Raw genomic sequence first — 22,201 nt, 5'->3', positions numbered from 1 at the left:
TCCAACCCTTAGGGAGAGTAGAAAAGGTCTTTGAGAGGAGCAGAAATCCAAGGCAAACTGCAAACGAAGAAGAGAATCACAAATTCAATTTTGGTTCTTCCTTGTCAGGAGAATCGACGAAATAAGATAGACGAGAGAGAACAGTTACGTACAGAGAAGAATAATCCAAATTGGAATAGCAACTTGGCCTGTTGGACTCTGGAGATAACGAAAGGAAGAATTGCAGGCCATCCCACACCCACTCCATTTTTTTCTAACTCTCTCGCCTTTATGCAATAATTTCTCCTTATCGTCCCAACTAGTCAGAAATGGGCTATCGTCGCGTGAACCTGGAACATTTTGGGAGGAAGGAGGATAGAAAAAAAAAACTCTTTACCGCAATTCGTCTGCATTCTGAATCCTATCCACCGTAGCAGTCATAGTCTCATATGATCTATGGCAACAGAAATTTTTAGAAAGAAATAGACACAAGGGAACGCATTCGTGGGGTAGGGGAGAGTAGAACATCGACTTTCCGAATCTTTGTGCAGGGTTAACAAACATGATAACACGTCAAAAAAAAAAAAGGAAAGAAAGAAAGAAAAAGAGAGGGGGAAAGAAGAAGAAAGGAGAATTAAGTCGTGAGCTGTAGCAGTCTATCAGGTATCAGAGGTAAAGGCCTGTCGTAGATCCCTTTGACGATCTACCTAATAAAAGCATTAAGGGAAATCTAACTTGGTATTGTGAAAACCATGATTCATGCCGACGAAGAGCGGGTTGAGATCCGAAGAAACGCAGAAACAGATGATAATCCACGACGAATTACGCAGAGAAGGAGGTTCGGCAGAAGGAAGAAAGGGGAAAACTTCTCACGACCCGAGAGACAGGCCCTGAAATCTGTTGACCCAGTCTCCTTGAGTCGGATTGATTCTCTGTCCGTTGCTAGAACCGGCAATGTTTGCTGCAGTGTAGTCCGACACTCCGGGATCCAGCGCTCCATAACCGGTTGACGGGTATGATGAAAACGGATCATTTTGTGGAACGGCGTGACCAAATCCCATCTCTGGCTGGCGACCGGCCGGGCCAAAAGACTGGTAAGGGTCCATGTAAGCGTTACGAAGACCGCCGACGGGGTTAGAGACAGCATCCCTCTGGGAATCCAGGGGATCTCGAAGATTGCCCGGTGCCGTTGACAATTGAGGGAGATTGTATCCTCTGAGATCATGCTGATGACGACGGTCGGACGCTGTCTCTTGACCATAACCCACGGAACTCGCACCTGGAGGTGGGAGGCCAGCATGGGGCGACGCGAAAGATGCAGGATTGATAGCAGACATCCAAATTCTGGTCTTGTAGATCTTGAACAGATCGGTTACCAGAGGGTTGAAGTTGATATAGGTGTCCGCAAAGTAATAAAAGGTCAATTTCTTCCAATCCCTACAACCGTAAGATTAGCGACACTATTCCTGACAGATAAGGGTGACAAGACTCACATCTGAAACTCGGCATCTAGAATTTCCATGTTGAGCCGATGTTCAGCAACCTTCTGTTGACAGACTCGCTTGGCTTTGGCTTCGTTGCCTTCCTTGTCTCGCAGGGTCAAGATCTCGTGGTTCTGGGCGAGCCGCTTGATCAGCTTGGGTTTGATATCTGAAGCCTGCGATTCATGGCCGTGTGAGCCCGTTGGTCCCATGCCACCTATTGCGCTACGACTAGGAGGGATCGATGCTCCATTTTGGGCTTGTCGAGAGAACATCATCAGCCATTTGTAATGTTCTTCCGCATATTTCTCTTTCAGTTCCCGCGCCTGTTGCCAGGTGACGTTCGCATGCTGGATGGTTCCCAGATCCGTGCCGCGATCCGCTTCTACGATGACAAGGTCACCAGGTTTGACCTGAAGACCGGTGTCCTCTTGAATGTAAAAGACATCCGCCCGGTGGCATTTGAACGTGACGATATACAGGAGCTGATTCTGGTGAGGCTGGGTCAATCCCGCTTGTGGGCGGCCAAAGGAGGTCGGCATATTATACGCCTGGTGCAGCGAGGTGGGAATTGCGGACGAAGGAAGCGAATCGGCACCGGCGTGAAGTTTCTCGCGACCGGAAAAGTACGATGCTGCAAATTCTCTCGCTCGTAAATGCTCCAGTTCTAATTCATTCTGTTGAAGGTGACGGGTCGGGCGAAAATGGTAATACTCACGGTTCTCTCCCGGGGATGTAGTAATGGTTCCATCCATGATGTTGGAAAGTCCTTCTTCTCGATCTCCCGGGCCTGATCGAGAATTCACGGAACCTATGTGAGACTGTGACTCCCCGATCGAACTGATCGATGTGTGTCTTGGAGGGATATCCGCGAAGGAGTGTCGCCGACTCTGCGGAAGCTCGCTGATGCTGCCAAAGCCAAGGGACGTCTGCCAGTGAGCTCTTTTGAGATTCTCCAGGGGTCTGTTTTCCAGCGAGGCGAACGTCGGGAATTGCTTCTCGAGATTAGCAGAATGCTCCGAGAATCTTCTCCTGGCATTACTCCGAATGTTGCTGTAACCAGGAATATCGCCCAGCTCATCCAAGTCTTCTACAGCAAGGTCAGACTCTTCTGGAACGCTACCGCGTATGCGATGCAAGTTGTGAATACCGCCAGCAATGTTGGCCGAAGCAGAAGACGCTGCTCGGTCCCTTAAACGCGCACTGTCCAATTGACCGGCTGCCTGACGCAGGAGCGCATTCTCTCTCGTCAACTGTTCGATAGTGCGTGCCTGATTCGAAGCCAAAGAGTAACTGCCGTCGGAATCATTCGCCTTGTCTTCGCCATCATCGTCCTCGCGAACCTGACCCAGCAAAGCAGAATCGTGACCTAGCTCCCCCAGTAAGCTTGGTCGAGAAGATCGATGCTGTAAACCCGTATACGGACCACCATTTCTCCCACGACCGGTATTGTAATAGCTAGCCGCTTTGGCAGTCATCAATTTGACTGTCTCGGGATCGAGCTGTCCGACAGAATACGACTGTGAGCGATATGTCTTGGGGGTCGGATGAAGAGGAATTGTGAAAGGGATGGATGAATCGCCGGGCAGTGTTCGAGAGGTGGGACTAAGAACCTCATCCGCAGCACCGGTGCTTGTATTTGGCGGATTTGGCATTGTGGGTGAGAGGCTTAACTCACTGAGTCGCGGTGGAGGCTCTTTGCGTGACTCAGTGTTCCAAATACCGGTCCCCCAAGGGAAGTTACTGCCACCATGGCCCCAAGATATAGAACCACTGAGGCTTGGGCTCGTGGTGGTAGCCCACGGGCTCTGGTCAGCTGCAGGGGTCGAAGGATTGGAACCTGTCGAAGCAAGAGGCCCTCCTGTAGTCAGTGAAGCTTTCCTAGGCAGAGTCTGTGGCACTTCGTTCAGCCATGATGTGCGCCGCGCTGGTTTAGGCGCTGGTGCACTCGTGGCGGTCGGTGTCTGTTGATGTTGCTCGACCTCGTCATCTGAAGAAGCCAGAGCTTCGGAATCGGGAGTCGAGCGGCGAACTCCGGGATGGCTCTTCTCCAGCCGGAGGGATGCATTGCTAGCAGATGCAGGCGTGGATTTCCCCGTCACAGCAGATGTCGCCATTTTTGCAACTGTATTGTCTGACCAATTATCGGGAACCACGCTACTAGCCAATCCTCTCAGGTGAGAGTGGTCAATTCATGAAATAGCACACTGTGAGGATAAGGGAAGCGAGTTGATCACAGGCAACACCACAGGGAGTGTTGGACAAAATCCAGTCGGTTATGGCACTATTCATACAGACAAGTCAGCCAGTTGGAATGAGAAGGACACCCATTCCCCATAGGGGCAGATGAAAAGTCGAGAGGCATTCAGATGAGGTGACAGGATAGTGAGAGATGTGTGAATGAGCAGAATGCCGACAGATACGACGCGCATAAATTGTGATGCGGGTGTTATACGCGTAGTATTCAATGAGGAAACAGGCGGGGAGAAGTTGGTGAATACACCATATTGCGGCTAGGATGGGTAGGTCACGTGTAGAATTGTAGATGACTCACCTTGAAATTCACAAAGTGGAATCAGTTATGCGCGATATATATGGAGGCCTCAGACGAGACGTTGGATATTATGTAACAGATGCCCTTTGAACGTTGAAGAAGAGTGGGAAGTTATGATTTGAAGCTGACCGAGATAGCAGCCTATGCCCGATTTGATGCCACGTTAGCTCTCATTATATATCTAATGAAATTTCGAGGAATCAAAGTGAGCAATAAACTTAGCAGCTCGAGACGCATAGTGAAGAAGATGCTGGTAGATGAGTCCGGCCCCCAACAGCTGTCAATGGCCCCATACCAGAGGGCGACAGCAATCATAAGAGTTCAAACAAAAAAAAATCCGGGGGAAGGGAAAAAAAGAGAGAAGTAAAAAAGAAAAGAATATTCCTAATAGACATGGAGACGCGTAGAAGCGACCGCAGGTAGAGGGGTATCGCTCGAAGGAAATAGCAGACGATCGACCGAAACGTGAAACCGACTCACCTGCAGTATATAGAACAAGATCTAAAAGAAGAGCAAATAATAACGTTATAGCAGACCAGACAGCGCCAAGATAATCTGTCGAGATATCATCATCTTAGGGCATTGCCCATCATGAGACACATTCACCAACTCACCACTCTAGAGGGCCGTAGTATTCTATCCAGCGTATTCAAACAGAATCCCAAATTTCCCTACCATATACAATCCTCTATCAAGAAGCAACCCGGCTTCCGTGTTTCAAAGAATAGCTGTAACTGAAGGAACCGTTGGTGAGAAGGCAGGTCGCAGCCTTCTCTCCACCTTTTTCTCTCTATGATTTCTTTTTGTCTTTTTTTAAACCCCCTCTTCTCTCTCGAAACGGGAATTGGACTTGCGAAGCGAGAACCCAATCTATGGGTATTTGTGGAGATTCGTATGCGATGCGCGCAGGTATGAAGGCACGGGGTTGTATGATGCCGGGTACACACAAAGGCAGCGATGGGTTGCGTGACCGCGGGTTGCGTGAAGCTTCCAGCAAACAGGCGCCAGCCAAGCAGAGATGCGCACTTCCTAGGAGCAGCGCATCTTCAGATCAGAAGAAGAATCTGTTCAGAAATGACAAGTCAGCTTTTGTAAGGATGGAAACGACGGCAGCAAGGTCGTGATCACGCTCGTGTGCAGGTGCCGGAACTCACATTGAACCCGCCGAGCCTGTCGGGTCGAAGCTCCGCGCCCGAAGAAGTCGCGAAGGCAGTAAGTGGTAGATATCGAAAGGGCCGAGATGGCAAGCAACAGCAAAGATGGGCGACTCAGAGTCCGCAGGACATCGGCAAGAAGCAGAATGGAAAAAGGGCTCCCAGCGCGATGGAAGGGGATGGAGGAGAGGAGAACTAGCCACGAATTGGCAGGACCAGCAGGAGACGTGGTGGCGGCTTGTCCGACCTGGAGGCGGATGGGGTTGGTTGACAGCAAGCGACAGGAGAACCGTGCTCCCTCGAGTCTCGCTCACGCCTTGTAGCTGAAGGAACAATGACAGGGAACGCGGAGTAAGGTGGACAATGGCAGCGGGCGCCTTGGTACCGTCGAAGATCCCCCGGGGATATATGACTGGTGGACAGGTCGCGGTGCGCGCTGCTAGGCCGTCGCTGCTTGGAACCGGCGGGCGAGAAGCATTGAGCTGCTGAGGAGTGGCGGGGAGGGGGCGAATTGGGGCTGCTGGACCGGCAGCACCGGCCCATCGCTGGGCGTCGTCAGGCGCTAGACCCAGCGATCCAGCTGGCCGACAATGTGGGGAGACGTCGCTGCTGCTCCATCCATGGAGAGGCAGCACACAGCTACAGCCTACAGTCCATGTCCAGCATACGAACCCTGGTCGTTCACCGTCTGGCCGCCTGTCCTTGCGGGGTCCTCGAATTACTTGCAGCGCATCCTGCTATTATTGGCTGCCGGCGTCGAGGGAAGCGTGTCAGTTCCGTTTCGAGCTACTCTTAGAGGCACGAGACTCGATCTCCACCAGGAAGGCCTCCTCTTGAGAACGCTATGGTGTCTAACTAAGCTACCCAGAATGACGACATGGAATCCACAAAGCACCGCCTGGCATCGCAGCTTCAACAGAATACAATGCACCGACTCAGCAGACACGACTGTTTAACTGCTGCCCAGAGAAATCTGCTGCTCAATGCTCCAATGGCATCGGCTGCAACCTCTCTGACTCGGCCACTACTCTTTCACCCTAGAGCTCTGCTTGCTCCCCGAGGCGGAATTGGAATGTGACACTAGGAACAAGAGCTTACTGACAGTCGTGGATAGCTGCACCTACCTTCATCCGCGTGCTGTCGTGATCCCTGCGCAATGACGAGGGCCCAGAACCACGGACAGTTTCTGTAGCTTCTACGCTGTACCGCTTTCCTTTGGTCCCCACGGAGAACTCTCTTCGCGCAGATCGTCACACGACGCTGATTTCCTGGGTTGAGCCAGTAGAACAGCAGCGAAATAGAAAGACAAAGGCTAGTTCCGTAGGTACGGGCGGCATACGGTCAGTTTAGCTAATCTCCTAGCCAGTTAAGTGCTCGCTTCTCATCTGGGGAAGCCATGCATTGCTTAGGTTAGGTTAGGTAGCTAGGACGGAAGTGCCTAAGTTACCTAAGGAGCTGGCTTGGAACTACGGAGTAATGCTCCTCCAGCCTTGCCCAGGGTCCCTTGGCCGCAACTGATGCCTTCGCCTTCGACGATGACAGGAAACCCGCAGCTGGAGACCCTTGGTCGTCTCGCACATCTCGCACATATTCGTAGATGTTGCATAACAATCCACAATCCCACTCTTCACCGGTGCATAGAATGTTGGGCATGCTTGGGGGCTCCCTGCTTGTTTGTGCGATACTGCAAAGCCACCATTCCGGCAGGGGTCCCTCTCCCCGCCTGACGAGAACACCCACACAATGGCACCGAACATTTAAATTGGACACCCTCCCGCCGTCCACACACAATGTGAAACCGAACTTAAATCGCGCATGGCAAACAGTAGCGCATTCTGCCGAAGGATCCGTCCTGTCAGGTTCCAACTAGCTCCCTACAAAGGCAAGGGCCCAGAATTGATCACCCCGTTGTGGCAGCTTGTCAGGTGCGGTCAAGTTGCTCCTCTCCTGATGTCGTGTTTTGTTGCTGCCGGAGGCCCACCGCCTGCAAGAGCATGACAGTCGGGTCAGTCATCCATTCTCGGCACAGGGAGGAATGCTCCAGTTGGACGACATGATTACTGTTCGATGTTATGCTTCGTCCGACCTACACTGTGGGTTGGTGGCAACCGACAGCTACCCCACAATTTGAACGCGGGGATGCTAGGCAGTTGCAGTAGTCGGTTGCAGCAGTGGAGTGGCGCGAGACGGAAGCGCAGGACTGCTGTTGGGTGGGCAGAGCAGCGAGCCTAGCATGCCAGTGCTCAATGCTCATAGGCTGCGTGGATTGTCGCTCGCCTGGCTGCCCCTCCTTCGATTAGGTATCCGGTAGCGGTCAATCCGACGGACCTCAGTCACCTGCATGGGCCACACCGGCCAACACGATCGTAGTCCGTGAAAGACAGAGCTACTGTACAGACTGCTTAACCTTCTGATCCACGGCCTGCCATATATCCACGGATGCGCCTGTCCACAACATGAGCTTCTTGCCAATAGTCCTTTTCGCTCTTCGCTAGGAATTTCCTCGGGGCTACGATCTATCTACGGTATACGAGGCATGGTATTGCCAGCACGTTCTTAGTAAAACATACACCCTGGCAGAATTCATGCACTTCCGCCTTCGAATATAGTAATATCTTATAAAGGAAGTAAAGACTTCAAATCCGTTAAAAAAAAAAGGCTGGTAGATGGAGAGAAAAGGAACTCTGTCATTCCTCCACTTAGATGTGTTATAATTTTTCTTCTCTCTCGTAGATAGGGTATAATTGAGAAAAAAAATCATTTCCATACCAACTTTCTCATGGCTAGGTGTCATGTCTCAAAACTGATCTATATTGTGTACTGTACAATTTGTCTCCTGACAGACACAACCAAACCCGCAATCTAATCAACATTCCCGGTCACTAGAAAATCGAGCAAGACGCTAATCAAGCCCCATAAGGGACGACAGCAACAGCAACATGGTGAGAAGCTGATAATTGGCTTCTTCTGTCCTTAAGCCTCTGCCGTATCCAAACTGCCTTTGCCCACTGCGGACGCAGTAGCCTGAGGCCCCTTCTGCTGTCGGAGCTTTTCTTCAAACTTGGCAAACTCATGCATCGAGATTTCCTCCTCCGGATCCAGGACCTGGTGCACGCCCTTGACCTCCTCAATCTAGTCACAGAAGGTCCCATTAGCATTCAATGGTCTATAGACGGAAAGAGAAAAGGGATAAGTGAAGTGGACTTACATAGTGCATCAACATGGACTCGATGCCGTTCTTCAGTGTCACCGTGCTCGAGTCACAGGTCCGGCAGGCTCCTCGCAGCTTCAGATATACCATGCCATCTTTAAAGCCGCGGAATTCGATATCACCTCCGTCCTCCTGGATAGCCGGCCGGATTCTGGTCTCCAGAAGCTCCTTGATCATGCCAACGACTTCATCATCCTCCTCATTATAGCCCAGGGTATCCTCGCCCCCACCCTTCTGGGCACTTTCTGCCGATGTCCGCTCGACTGTGTTTACAATGTTCTCTCCGGACGTCACAGCCTCGGTAATCAGGCTGAAAACCTCGGGCTTAATGTGAGCCCAGTTGGCATCACTCGCTTTAGTAACGGTAATGAAGTCCGGTCCGTAGAAAACAGACGAAACACCATCAACATTGAGAAGCTTTGAAGCCAACGGGGACGGATGCGGCGGAGCAACAGTCGATCTCGGCGAAAGATATTCTAAGAACGGCGTAGGGAAATTTTCAGGAAGGACGCGATGATTAGGAAGAAACTTGAGAGCCTACGTCTCCGTTTATCGCCGTCGTCAGCAAAACGAAATACAGGAGAATTATGAGTGAAAACTGCAGAACTCACATCTGGGTTTGGAGTGGTCTCAGTTTGGATGAATATCGTCCGCCTGTCTCCTGGGGACGAGCCATTCACCCTCATGATTCCAGATGGCTGCTGGTATGGCCGCAGCGTCGGTCTGCGACGGCTCTCTGAGGATGTAATCGCTGGGAGGCCGCGAGCATTGTGAAAACTTCTCGATGCCGAAGGCAAGGCCCTCGTAGCCGTCAGTCGACTCGTCTCCGAAACCCGAGCCACGGGCGCTGAACCAAAAATTGCGCGCTTGATGAGGTATCTTGATGCTTGCTGTGTCGACATTTTGTGTTACTACTAATCCCACGTTACGGGGTCTTTGACGGGTTTCGAGCGTTGTCGTCTCTCCGATGACAAACCCGTCGGCTCGAGAATTCGCCCAGCTAACTTCAAATAACGTAATCAACCACCGAGCGACGAATACCACCGAGCGACGAATTTTCCTCCACCCTACCACTTCCTTTTTTCAACGCGTCATTTTATCACCACCACTATCAAAAATGCCTTTATCTCAAGAAAACCGAATTCAAATGGCTATTGCAGCTTATAAAAATCAAAAAGTCAAATCAATACTGAAGGCTGCAGAGATTTTTGGGGTGCCTGAGGCTACCCTTCGCGCTCGCCTTAAAGGAAGACAACCACGCGCAGAAACACGTGCTAATGGCCATAGATTAAAGGCTATTGAAGAGGAAACACTTATTCAGCGATTACTAGAGGCAGATAAACGAGGTTTTCCAATTCGGCCAGAGTTTCTGCGTTCAATGGCACAAATATTACTCCGTGAGCGTCTACAGGATCCTACTGCAGTCCTTGGCATCAACTGGGCTTATAAATTTGTCAAGCGCCATCCTGAGCTGCGTACAAGATATAATCGAAGGATTACATACCAGCGTGCAAAGCAGGAGGATCCAAGAGTTATAATACCATGGTTTCAAGCTGTACATGCAGCTATTCAGGAACATGGCATACATGAAGATGACATCTGGAATTTTGATGAAACTGGCTTTGCAATGGGGCTCTGCTCAACCTCCAAGGTTATTACTGCAGCAGAACGCAGTGAAAGGCCTCGTACAGTCATCCAGGGAAACCGTGAATGGGTTACAATCATTGAGACTGTGAGCTCAAAGGGGATTCATATACCACCAGTGATTATCTTGAAAGCAGCATCTCAACAGGCTGCTTGGTATCAAGAACCTACACTTCCAAAGACTGGTGGATTGCAACTAGCGAGAATGGCTGGACAACAGATGAAATAGGCCTTCGCTGGTTGAAAGAGGTGTTTGAACCATATTCCAGACGCTATACAACTGGTGCAAAGCGGTTGCTTATTCTTGATGGCCATAGTAGCCATTTAACTGCAGAGTTTGATACTTTCTGCAAGGAGAATGCAATTGTCTGTCTTTGCATGCCTGCACATGCCTCTCATCTCCTGCAACCACTTGATGTTGGTGTTTTTGGCCCGCTTAAGCGCGCGTACGGAAAACTGCTTGAAAAGAGAATGATTGCTGGCAACAACCATATTGACAAGGAAGACTTTCTATCCCTATATCCATCTGCTCGTGCAGAAGTGTTTACTCCAGACAATATATGCAAAGGCTTTGCAGGAGCTGGACTTAAGCCACTTGATAAAGAGCGGGTTCTTGCAAAGATTACCTTTCAGCTTCGTACGCCAACACCACCAGCTTCAGTTGAAAGTTCAGTCTCCTCTGCTTTTCAAACTCCTCAGAATCCTCACCAGCTGGATCACAAGGTTCGCAGCTTGCAAAAAAGCCTTAGTGCAAGAAAGCAAAAGCTTTCTAGCAGCCCAATGTCTCATATTCATCATCTTGAAAAGGCCGCGCAGATGGCAATGAATATGAACCTTCTTCTTCGAGATGAAATTAGGACTCTACGAGCTGAGACTGAGCGGAAAACTAGAAAGAAGGCAAGAAGGCGTGCTATTCTAGGTAATGATACCCTTTTATCTGTACAAGAAGGCCAAAATCGCATTCAGCAGCTTGATACGCAGCTTAATGAGAAGCTTGATGAGCCTACACCTATGCCTCAACGGCGAGCTCCACAACGCTGCAGTGGCTGTGGGACTATTGGACATACCATAAGGAATTGTCCTAATAAATAGCTATATATTCAACTACTAGATAGTCTAATTTAATTGTATTGGTGGTTGAAAAGCTTCAAAATTATAGTGGGTGCGGCGAAAATTCGTCGCTCGGTGGTATTCGTCGCTCGGTGGTTGATTACGTTAATCACTGTTCCCGTTGACGTAATATGAATAAGCAATTCACGTGATTTTAAGAAATAACCAATCAGATGGCAGATATACTCAGACTTAGGTATAGAGGTACCTAGGTACCTGAGTTATTCCTCTGGAGCTCTCGTAAGTCTTCTTTTAATATAGTAGTAATGGATGGATTAACACTGAAGTGATTGGGTATCATCCGCATTTATTATATACAGGGCATTTTCCCACAATACAGGGAAATGAACTTTGATCCATCAAAATTCACCGTAATCAATGGAAAGTATACAGAGTAAAAAACCATGAAAGCTCTGCAGAATAGCAAACTTGTCCTAGACAATCGCATCATATTGAACTCGTCAACTCGGATATTCTGCACAAGTCTAAGCTTCGGCTAATTTAAAGAGGAAAAAAAATATAGGTATTACTTTGGTCTATGACGGGGCTTTCTGTCCCCGAACCTGTTGGCTATGTATATAGTTTTAATCTAATTTCCACGTGGGGCTTCCCACCTATATTCCTTGCCATGCTCTTCATGATGCGGTACAAAAGTAAAGTTTAAGCAAGGAGGTTGGCAGATGGCTCGATAACAATACGGAGTACGGAGTATGGATCCTTATGAATTTAGGTGCACGGACCACACTAGATTTCATGGGCGGAGCTGAAAAAGTGGCCCAAGCTTTCTTCAATATTTCACTCTGCGGGAAGTTAACAAAGCAGGCTGCGCTTTTCACATCACTTTTACTGGTTGTTTGCTACAAACCGTTTTTTTCAAGGGCTTTTATCTATGGCCTAAATTCTTACTGGTTCCAGAGCAAAGTTTGACACGCTCTGTTGCGGGCAAAGCGCGGTCGGACGACCATGCGACATACTCGAGCTATCCGAAGCTGAGGCATAAACCGCACGTCAACATGCCCAAGATATGCCAGGTGTGCTCCTCCGAGCCTGCAAAGTACACATGTCCGGCGTGCAGGGTAATGAGGTAAGATGTCAGTTTCCGGATTTAAAAAAGATCGTCCTAACCATCTCTTCGTTTCGCGTTCATGTAGCTGTTCCCTTGGTTGCGTGCAGTCCCATAAGATATATTGTACGCCAAAAGAGACCACCGCGCCCGATCAAGGAGGATCCCAAGCTTCAGCCGAGTCTGGAAAGGCACAGAGCACAGCGAACGGCCACGTATCGGAGGAGGCCAGAAGCGGGAAGAAAGAGCCCTTCAGTTTGGAAAGTCTTGGCTCCTCAAAGGAGCTGCAGGATATCTTCACCAGGTTCCCCGGACTACGTGGGAAGTTGCGAGAGATCTACAGATCCACGTTGGAGGAAGAATGGGCTAGCGCGCAACATCCCGATCTTGGCCGTAGGCATGACCGCCGAAGAGGACACCATCGAGGCGGTGGCAACAAAGGGCAGTGGACTGCAGAAAAGGGATTCAACCGTGGTCTGGGGAAAGTCAGGAAATGGAGAGAAAGCTGCGAAGATGGAAAAAGCACGGGACCTGATGCAGAGGGCTTTATGCGATTCATCGCCCTGGTTAATGACGAGTATGAAGGACCTTCTTAACTGCGATCGAAACACCGCTTGAGGGATACACGATATGAGAGTGATCATTTTGTTCTTCCCGAGAAGTTGCAAGCCATGAGTTCCTGCTTTTACGGTGCGGAACGGACGGTATTTCGGACCACAGGGCAGCTTGATCGTTAAGATGGTCGAGGCTTTATGAGCGCACCTGCGGATATAAATTAGAGCCATCTGCGCGATGGCATGATGATATGACAAAGTTCTGACAGGCCCTGAACCTCATTTCTGCAAAGATGAGGAAGCAGTGGAGCCGATAGGATGTGGGGTGAACCGAGATAAGGCCTGATCATGCTGAAAATGCAAGAAAGCGAAACCCGCAAAGAGATGCTCACCACAGCAGACTGGGTCGATACCTGGATGAAACGTGTTGATTATAGATCCTCCTTTTGAGAGCTGGTTGCCAATAAGCTAGCAGGTCCTGGTGAATTTCATGTGTCTCTCCATGCTGGCAACACTATCGAAGGAGTGTTCATCGAAGCAGCATAAATCAAAATACGTCACACTTTCTTTAACAGCGTTATACCATACTGGCCATGTTTGTAGCGAGTTCGCAATAATTTGAATTCTCGGCAGCGGAAGCATGCTTCCGTAGCCGTTCACAACAGAATGACAGAAGTGAATGTGAAAAGGGGCATGATAAGGATCCCTTGTAAGATGAGGCGATCAATAATATTGGGTAGGAGGATAAATAGTATCTCTTAGTCCTGCCCAAGTTCGTAGCGAACCGAACTCAATGTCACGTGTGGGAAAGGCGACGCGGGAAGCGGCGTCGATCCCCCGTTCTGCAGAACCGTATGGAGCTAGCCACGCACATGCAGGTCGCAATAATAACCGCGTTATCTGAACCACTCGGAGGGGATCTCTGGATGCCTCTTCCATCCAATCCTTCCATCGTTGGTTAAGGATATCAAGATATTCCCACATCTGCATACTGTATCTTGAGTTCTTGCTTGCGCTATCATCTATCGTTGCGTCGAATCTCCTCATCCTATTTTCTTGGTGTGGATGCCGGCACTGTTTATGGCCAACTGTCTGATCCAACTCGGCCTATCTGCAATTTGACCAAGTCCTTTGCTGAGCTGCCGCATCTGACAATTTCGAAGAGACATTTGACCAGGCTTGCAACGGTTTATACATCTACTATATTACTGATTTACCTTGCAATCTCATTTCTCTCCACAATGAACCACGAGGAATAATCACTCCTATCCATGTGGATCTAGGAATGAAATCTTCGCCAATCCTTGTTTTCTTCGTCTAGCCTGGTGTTCGTTGCGTTGAGTTGCCAGCCAATTCGTCCCACATACTCTCATAATGGATCCCAATCAGCCTAGGCGCGCTGTATCATCGAGCGACAAGTCGCAGCCTCAGGAGATCAAGTCGCCGCGTGGACCGCATGGTATCAAAGATGAGGTACGTTGGAATGTTGTTGGTTACACGAATAGAGCCTTTCGTTTCATATCCTTCAGGTAGCGTTGAGTCATCCGAGAGGACGACAAAAACAAAAGAAAAGAAGAAAAAGAAGAGAGAGAAGAAGAAGAGAAGAGAGGAAGGACAAGAAAAATGGTCGCTGACGTCTGCATACAGTCAGGATACTCCAAAACCGACAACCCACGCGTCAATCTTGCCGTCGTGGGCTCACGTGGCGTGGGAAAGTCTACTTTCATACAACACGCCCTGGATCTCAAGCAGCCTCCCACGTCGCCTTTATCTTCCAAGAAAATGTCACTGGATGGGACAGTTTATGTCGTAAATTTGTGGAAAATACTGCCGAAGGAGACGTCGGTAACCCAAACCAACCGCATTGTTTGGCCTCTATCCGTGGGGGAACAGACGCTCCCCCCGATCGACGGGGCCCTGGTTCTGTACGATGCGAGTTCCCCAAAGAGCATTGTGGAAGTCTCACGCATTTTGCGTAAGTGCCCCTTTTGGTATTACAGGGCAGAAATCTTATCTATGCGATGACTTTATTAATTCTATTGCAACTTCGCCCTCGTATGGTTGCTAACCTTGTCTTTTTAAATCAACGCAGATGCCTTGACCGAGTCTCGTCTGCCCTTTGAGCTCGTGGCCTGTAAATGCGATGTCTCTCACTTCTCTGGCAGGTCGGACCCGGTGACGATCGAGCAAGCGGACAAGGTCCTCTGCACGTATACGTTTCAGGAGACTTCCTTGGAGGACCCACGAACGCACAAGAAATGCATTTCGTCCGTGCTGCGTTCCATCAGAACGCGGAATTCAGGTAAGCTCCAGATTCCTTGTCGTTCCTCCCCTGTCTTGGGCATTGCCAGGCCTCCAGCGACGCATAGTTGCGACACTCTGCCCTGATGTTCATGCGGTTTCTGCATGGATTTTGTCTCTTTTTCTTCTTTTTTTTCTCCTTTTCCCTTGGAGGCTTGGCCGTGCACCTGAGACGGAACCGCCCCTAGACGGTCCACTTGAGGGCGTTGGGTGGTGCGCTATTTTCCGCGGCGAGCAGTTCCGCCGCGCTAGCGCTCACGTTCCCCCCTGTTTGCCATCCCCGTGGACCCTGGCATGCAGCCCGCAACGCAAAAACGCCGAGACGTTAAATTTGCCAGCGTCGCACCGCCCTCCAACGGTCACACTCTTCCGTTCAGTCGGGACTGATATCTCGCCTTCTAGATCTTGCTCGCCTCCACCAGAGCGGGGACGACTATTCTCCCTCGAGCTCTCCGTTTGAGACCCAACCACCGCAAACGCCTGCTGCCCAAGATCGCCGCGCGGATTCCGAAGCTCCCAGAACCACTTCCCGGTCGGGCGGCGATTCTGGTGTTAATAATAGGGGCCCTTCCGCGCCTAATCGTGAAGTCGACGGGACCGATTCGAGCCGTGTTCCCAGCGACAAAACGACGGGGTCCACCGTGGCTTTCAATGCCCCCAGTTCCAGATATGCCCGGAGCAACTCGCATCCTGTGCGCTCGAAAACTCCTCCCTCTGGACCACGGGTAAGCTCACGCCGACCGTCCTCCCCTGGATTGACGAGGACAAGCACCTCTCCGCACCGCCAAAACGCGCTGCGCACGACTTGGCGTTTCAGTGCGGGCTCGGACACTTTCAGCTCGTTTTTGGATATGGAAGAAGAGACGGAGGATTCGCGTAGCAGACCAGCAAGCGCTGAGCAGCTTCAAGACAAGCAACAACATGAGGCCGCACAGAATGAGACTGGAGTCACCTTTGACGAACTCGTCGATCGCCTGGTCGCGCTGCCGATGTCGAAGCATGACCACAAATTTGTCGCCATCTTCTTGTGTCTCTACCGCAAGTTTGCAGCTCCCGCCAAGCTCCTCAACGCCTTGATCAGTCGTTTCGACCAAAACGAACGGAGTACCGCCCCTCCACTGTCTCGTGCCTCGGATCAATTGAGGCTGCTTAACGTGCTTGCGCAATGGGTCTCCGAGTATCCCGGTGATTTCGCGTACCCCAAAACGCGGGCAAAGCTGCTTGACTTTGTTGCCGCTTTAGAGAGAAATCACGTTTACATGTACGCTGCCAAAGAAATCAGCATGCACCTCGAAGTCGTCGTCGAAGATGATGACGTTGGCTGGCCCTTCCGTGATGGTGAGGGTGAAGGTGAGGGTGAGGGTGAGGGTCAGAAGACCGAAGGAGGCGAAACTTTTCTTCATACTTCTTCCCGAGGCTCTCCATCGACACTGATGAGTCAATTATCTTTCTCCGATCATGTCCTTCTCAACGTGAGCTCGTTAGACCTCACCGAGGACCAACCCGAGATGTCCTCAAGAGACTCGGGAACATTGTCGAACTCTTCGAGTGCGGGAAGATCTACCAGCACCTTGACCCAGGCGTCATCGACGCTAGCAGCTATTGAAAATGCTCAACGCGAGGCGGCGACCCTGGAACTCACGCCGAAAAACATGTTGACAAAGGTTCAATGGCGACAATTTATGGAAATCCCAGAGGACGATTTCGCTCGAGAGTTGACTCGGATGGACTGGATCATGTTCAGTTCTTTCAGGCCTCGAGACCTCGTCCGTCATGTCAGCATATCGGGACCGGAGAAGGACAAGATTAAGAGCCTGGCGAATGTGAATCGAATGATCAAGGAATTCAACCATCTGGCCTTCTTTGTGGCTAGCATGATTCTGCTTCGGGACAAGCCCAAGCACCGAGCTCGGGCCATGGAGAAATTTATGAACATAGCCCAGGTGAGTAGCACATTTGGCTAGTGGAGACTTGCTGGTTGGTGAGACATTGATCTGACTGTGGGTATTTGTTCCAGAAACTCCGCCGGCAGAATAATTACAACTCCTTGGGCGCGGTCATTGCCGGCATCAACGGCACACCGGTCCAGCGGCTGACTCAGACCAGGGAACTGATCCCACCTTCTGTACAAAAGGAGTTCATGAGGCTTTTAATTCTGATGGGTACTCAGAAAAGCCACTTTGCTTACCGCCTGGCATGGGAGAATTCTTTCGGGGAACGAATCCCGTTTCTTCCTCTACATCGACGCGATCTCGTGTCAGCCGAAGAAGGCAACAAGACGTTCATTGGCGACAACAAGGATCGGATAAACTGGAAGAAGTTCGAGATTATGGGGGATGTGGTTCTTGAGATCCAACGCAGCCAAAGGACGCCGTATCCTTACATCCAGAAAAACGAGGAAGTCCAACGACTGGTGCTGGATACCAAGATGCGTGACGAAGAGGTTTGTGCCCGATTCTTGCATTGTGTCATTATGTGGACATGGGCTGATATCTTTGCAGGACCTGTACATGCGGAGCATGCAGGTAGAGCCTTCTGCAGCTGGTGTAGATCCAGGACGCAAGAAGTTTGGATGGTTGCGGACCTAGCAGGCTGACTGTTCGCCTCGTGCTGCCCTTGGGGGTAGTTGCTACTTTCTCTAAAAAAAAAATTCTGACGTACAGTGCTCGTTTGGCTTTATCCGCTTAGTTTCGTAATGACCACTAATACCCCTGTTGTTGTTGTTGTTGTTGCTGCGATGTCTTTCATGATGAATAAATGGATGATTTTGCTGACCATGTGGAAGCCTGATGTGATTTATTACAGATATTACTGATTGTTTTGTTTATTTTTTTTCCCCCTTGAGAGTCCTGTATATAGTCTGACCTTGGTCGCGTTGTATTCGCGTTGTATTTATCCCGAGATCTTGGTCTCGACAAGGATCGTTAATATAAAAGTGCTTTTTTTTTCCTTTCTCATTCAGCGCAAGTCATGTTGGTATTTCTGAAAGGAAAGGGATGGAATGGAATGGGAGGAAGAACGCGGGTATATATATAGCAAGTAGACGGTATCAGTTTAGGTATATTTATTCAGCATTCTAGCTTGACAAGTACCGGAAAACGATGTTTAGAAGACCAGAATGTATCCAAACACTGTCTGATATCTTCACCATCAAATCCTTATTGTTAGAGGTGTAATATTTATCTACAGTAGAATTGCTGGCGGAGAGGAACTCCAGTCACATGACTAACCTTGTCCGGAACGGGAGGAACAACATTATTGTACGGAGTAAGGTACCTACTGTACTACTACTGTTCAAGGAATTTATTTTCCAACTTACCTAGGAAGTTATACCTACTTACTTACCTACACTTCTCTCACTTTCTCCAATCATCTCAATCAAATCTACTTCCATTCTTCGGTCTCTGCGAACGCGGTAACCGTTCAAAAAGAAAAATAAAGAGTACTCCGTACAAAGAGACCAAAGAAAAAACAACGAAATGGCTACAACCACCGAACCCCTCGCCTCCCAAGCCCGATCCCTATACCGCGCAATCCTCCGCGAACTCCCTCGCCGCCCGCTCTCGTCCCCCTCACCGCTCAAGCAACGACTGCGCAGCGAATTCCGCTCCTCCTTCACCGGTTCATCCCAAGAAGAAGAGAAGCTCCTCCACCGCCGGCTGCAAGAGACGGAGCAGTTTGTCCGGTACGCGCAGGCCCAACGCATGTACACGACGCTGCTGGACCGGTACTATCCGGGGATCAATCTCGATGAGCAGGAGAGGATCCGGTTGACGGCGAGACGGGTGGGGATGGATTTGCCGGTCGTGAATGAGAATGGTGAGAATGGCAGCAGTAGCAGCGGCAGCAGCGGCAGCAATCAGTGAGATGAGATGAGATTGAGTGAGGCTTAGCTTGGTTGGGTAGGAGGGGAAGAAGACGATGACGGGGAATGATTGAAGTATATCTATCTATCCAAGAGGGTGAGGGAGGAATCGTCTGTCTCATCGGGGGAGGGGGAAAAAAAAGGGGTCTTTTTCCCCCTCAGCGAACGACCGACCAAGCGAGAACGAGGAAGATGACGAATGGCAGGTCAAGCTTTTCCTCCCTTCACCATTCGTTCCACGTTTTATGATGCATACATACGCGCCGTGTCCGGTCCCGACGTCGCTTGACAACAACAACAACAACACTGTTGCGACCTCCATGAATCAGTTCCAGCGGACGGGCTCGTCGAACAGCATAGCGACAGGGTTTGGAAGCACCACCAGCAGAAGATACCCTCCCTTCCTCCCTCTTTCTACCCTATCCTGACAGATGTGAACCTACCAGCCTCCTCTCTCTGACATGATTCTTCCCCGCTATTCTATTAATTTATTCATTCATCCATGATGCAGTCAGTCAGCAGATACGTCAACAGGCTACAGACAGTGATGCTGTTGACGGATAGGTACATGCACCTGTACCCGTGCGGCAATCTTTCCCGGGCTGCTGCTTGCCGTCAACTTATCGGAGATATAGAATAGAATACACAACAAGTTGACAACAAACCTGGGTTGGAAATATTGACTTTTTTTCTTGGAATGGGAATGGCATCAGGATCGGGATGGAGTTTGTGTTTCTGGGAATCGCCTAGACTGTATATATTGTGTACAATCGATGTATGTACTGTACAATAAAAAATATGCTATGCTAGCATCTAGAATCCATCTATGTGGAATATAAATATTTTGGCATGATTTCCGTCTATATCTTTTATCTATCTTTCTATCTATCTGTGTCTCTAGGCCGTCTTGTCATCTTCTCTCTCTTTTTTTTTGTATCAGGTAAGTAATAGTCTGTCCCTATCTCGTTGCTGTCTACCTACCCAGCCAGCGGCAACTGTATAGTAGGTATATAATTCTGCTGCAAGGTCCGTTGACTAGTAGTAGATATGCATGTTTGGCACATCCCAAAAAAGGTTTGGGGCTATCTATGCCTGACTTTAGGATGGGGTGGCTCCGACTGTGGAGAATGATTTCCATCGATAAGGTGGTTACCTCCCATATCTTGGTCCAGGATGGAGGGAGATTCGAATGTTTTCTCCGTCTCGCACTGGAGATAGACCTGAGTCGTCACGACGGGTCGGCCGTTTCGGAGTCAACTGATGTCTGCTGAGCGCGAACTCCTGGACCTTTTTGACAGATCCTCCGACCCAGCTCCGCCTTGGTTTTGTAATTCACGAGCAGGCGAGTCACAATAAGTAGCAGCAAGTGTTTTCTGACGGGTACTGCTTCAAAGACTGCTCTCATCCACTACTCAACTGAACACTCTCCATCTGCCTCATAAGCGTCGTGCTGCTCTCCTCTTCCTCGACCCCAACCACTTCGATGGCGGTCTTGGGTCGGTTCTTGTTCAGCCCCTCCAAAAGCTCGCAGGCTTTGCAGATCTTCTGGCTCGAAATGTATCCGCATCGCTCGCATTTCTGGAGTGTCTGCAGCTTCAGTGGTTTCTTCTTTGTTGGCTGTTGACTAGCTGCCTTCTTGTTGTTCTTCTTCCTGAGAGGGACGGCTGCAGTGGAAGGAGAAGAAGAAATGTCCTCCCGTGGTAGAGTGATCTCTGTCTCTCTACTCTGCGCCGCCTCGTCTTCCGCCAGTTTCTTCTCCATCTCCGCCATCTCTCCCCCGCTGGATCTGCCGTTCTGACTGCCACAACCTCCCGCTGTGTAGTCGTCTGCCTCTGTCGATGCCGGCACAAGCTTCCCGCTATTGCTGATCTCCGGAGGAACCAGAAGGGCCAGGTCCTCTCCGCTCTTGACGATATCGAGGATGGAACTGGGGCGGATCTTCTCGAGGTCCTTGATCAAAGTCCGGGCGCTACCCCGGAAGGCCTCGGGGGAGTAGATGCACTCGGTGCTGAAGTAGTCCAGCTTCTTGTGGTGCGCATACAGCACGATCTCCTTCTCGTACGCGTACTTGAGCGGCTTGCTCCGCTTGATCTCCGTCGCCACCGAGTCCGTGACGATGCTGGTGCCTCGCGACAGCCGGGGCAGATCCCCGCGCAGCAGGTTCATCATGACCGTTTCCGCCACGTCGTCGGCGTTGTGGCCCGTCACGACATGCTTGATGCCCAGACGGGCGGCGCCGCGGTCGAGCGCCTGCCGCCGAAACACGCCGCAGTAGGTGCAGTTGTTCTTCTTGCCGACCTGCGCGACCACCTGGTCCATCGTCCATCCGTACAGCTCGTCGTAGCCGACGATCTCGAGCGGCATGTTGTACTGCACCGCGTTGCGCTTCACCGTCTCCAGACTGTCGTCGCGGTACCCTTTGATGCCCTCGTCGATGGACAGCAGCACCAGCTCCAGGCCATAGTTGTACCGCTCATTCAGCGTCTTGAGCACCGAGGCCAGCACCGTGCTGTCTTTGCCCCCGCTGGCCCCGATCGCGACCCGTTCGCCCGGGTAGAAGAGCTTCGCGGAGGTGATGGTCTCGTGGATCTCGGTCTCGAAGATCTCCAGGAAGCACGCCTTGCAGAGCTTGTGTCGGTTCTTCGGCCGGATAATGACCGCCCTGGCCGTCTGGCAGGCGAAACACAGCGTCGGAGGCATGATGTTTGTCCAGACGCTGTACGATGCTGTATTGTTGCTCTTTTTTTTTCTTTTCCCCTCCTCGCGCTTTTCTTCCCCGCCAACAACGCCGCCGCATGATACATCGGGATGGTCCGTGCACGGCTTATCTCAGCAGGCTGACATAAGATCATCCATTCTACGTCCGATAAACAGCAATACTCTGTATAAACATCAATAATTCCGAATTATCTGCTGTAGCCACTTCATTCTTCATTTATATGCTAGACTCGATCGGGACTAAAGAGAGACAATTCGATTGAATAGTCTCGCTATGACCAGAAAGAAAGATGATGATCGACTGACACAACTAGTGGAATAAATATGCAACTGCCACTCTCCACTCCAGTCAGCGGTGGACAACATAAGACATTTATTGACGCCAAGATATATAGCATAGATAGATAGAAAGGGTACAGGATAAATGACTTAGTCCATTGGTTAAGTACATTACATATATAGGTTAGTATCTATACACGTTCTCAATAAACAATGTTCAAAGTTGGTTGCAAGACATCCGAAACCCCCCTTGCCTCGAGCAGCCGGGGAAAATAAAAAAAGACGCTT

The 22,201-nt window shown here is 50.2% G+C and overlaps 8 protein-coding genes across 8 annotated transcripts; 4 read left to right on the top strand and 4 right to left on the bottom strand.

Moving 5' to 3' along the window:
- Nucleotides 1-372: 372 nt before the first annotated feature.
- On the bottom strand, nucleotides 373-3,577 carry T310_4344 (uncharacterized protein; the record flags this gene model as incomplete). The annotated part of the gene is made up of 3 exons (XM_013472789.1): nucleotides 373-400; nucleotides 853-1,416; nucleotides 1,473-3,577. 3 exons carry the CDS (start codon nucleotides 3,575-3,577, stop codon nucleotides 373-375), a joined length of 2,697 nt encoding a protein of 898 aa, XP_013328243.1.
- Nucleotides 3,578-5,164: 1,587 nt separating this feature from the next.
- T310_4343 (uncharacterized protein) lies at nucleotides 5,165-6,821 on the bottom strand (the record flags this gene model as incomplete). Its single annotated transcript, XM_013472788.1, has 3 exons — nucleotides 5,165-5,814; nucleotides 6,293-6,480; nucleotides 6,616-6,821. The coding sequence occupies 3 exons, from the start codon at nucleotides 6,819-6,821 to the stop codon at nucleotides 5,165-5,167; spliced, it is 1,044 nt and encodes a 347-aa protein (XP_013328242.1).
- Nucleotides 6,822-8,141: 1,320 nt separating this feature from the next.
- On the bottom strand, nucleotides 8,142-9,281 carry T310_4342 (NifU-related protein; the record flags this gene model as incomplete). Its single annotated transcript, XM_013472787.1, has 3 exons — nucleotides 8,142-8,300; nucleotides 8,377-8,916; nucleotides 8,991-9,281. 3 exons carry the CDS (start codon nucleotides 9,279-9,281, stop codon nucleotides 8,142-8,144), a joined length of 990 nt encoding a protein of 329 aa, XP_013328241.1.
- Nucleotides 9,282-9,496: 215 nt separating this feature from the next.
- T310_4341 (uncharacterized protein) lies at nucleotides 9,497-11,115 on the top strand (the record flags this gene model as incomplete). The annotated part of the gene is made up of 2 exons (XM_013472786.1): nucleotides 9,497-10,208; nucleotides 10,253-11,115. 2 exons carry the CDS (start codon nucleotides 9,497-9,499, stop codon nucleotides 11,113-11,115), a joined length of 1,575 nt encoding a protein of 524 aa, XP_013328240.1.
- A 1,031-nt stretch (nucleotides 11,116-12,146) lies between these two features.
- T310_4340 (HIT finger domain protein) lies at nucleotides 12,147-12,792 on the top strand (the record flags this gene model as incomplete). The annotated part of the gene is made up of 2 exons (XM_013472785.1): nucleotides 12,147-12,217; nucleotides 12,285-12,792. 2 exons carry the CDS (start codon nucleotides 12,147-12,149, stop codon nucleotides 12,790-12,792), a joined length of 579 nt encoding a protein of 192 aa, XP_013328239.1.
- A 1,332-nt stretch (nucleotides 12,793-14,124) lies between these two features.
- T310_4339 (Ras guanyl-nucleotide exchange factor RasGEF) lies at nucleotides 14,125-17,639 on the top strand (the record flags this gene model as incomplete). The annotated part of the gene is made up of 6 exons (XM_013472784.1): nucleotides 14,125-14,223; nucleotides 14,302-14,725; nucleotides 14,843-15,052; nucleotides 15,454-16,994; nucleotides 17,069-17,494; nucleotides 17,553-17,639. The coding sequence occupies 6 exons, from the start codon at nucleotides 14,125-14,127 to the stop codon at nucleotides 17,637-17,639; spliced, it is 2,787 nt and encodes a 928-aa protein (XP_013328238.1).
- Nucleotides 17,640-18,530: 891 nt separating this feature from the next.
- Nucleotides 18,531-18,986, top strand: T310_4338 (uncharacterized protein; the record flags this gene model as incomplete). The annotated part of the gene is made up of 2 exons (XM_013472783.1): nucleotides 18,531-18,870; nucleotides 18,958-18,986. The coding sequence occupies 2 exons, from the start codon at nucleotides 18,531-18,533 to the stop codon at nucleotides 18,984-18,986; spliced, it is 369 nt and encodes a 122-aa protein (XP_013328237.1).
- A 1,331-nt stretch (nucleotides 18,987-20,317) lies between these two features.
- On the bottom strand, nucleotides 20,318-21,616 carry T310_4337 (PP-loop ATPase superfamily protein; the record flags this gene model as incomplete). Its single annotated transcript, XM_013472782.1, has 1 exon — nucleotides 20,318-21,616. The coding sequence occupies one exon, from the start codon at nucleotides 21,614-21,616 to the stop codon at nucleotides 20,318-20,320; it is 1,299 nt and encodes a 432-aa protein (XP_013328236.1).
- Between the last annotated feature and the right edge of the window lie 585 nt (nucleotides 21,617-22,201).

Source organism: Rasamsonia emersonii (assembly GCF_000968595.1).
Source record: "Rasamsonia emersonii CBS 393.64 chromosome Unknown ctg1118621760107, whole genome shotgun sequence".
Taxonomy (NCBI): Eukaryota; Fungi; Ascomycota; class Eurotiomycetes; order Eurotiales; family Trichocomaceae; genus Rasamsonia; species Rasamsonia emersonii.
This window is presented reverse-complemented; position numbering and strand designations above follow the sequence as displayed.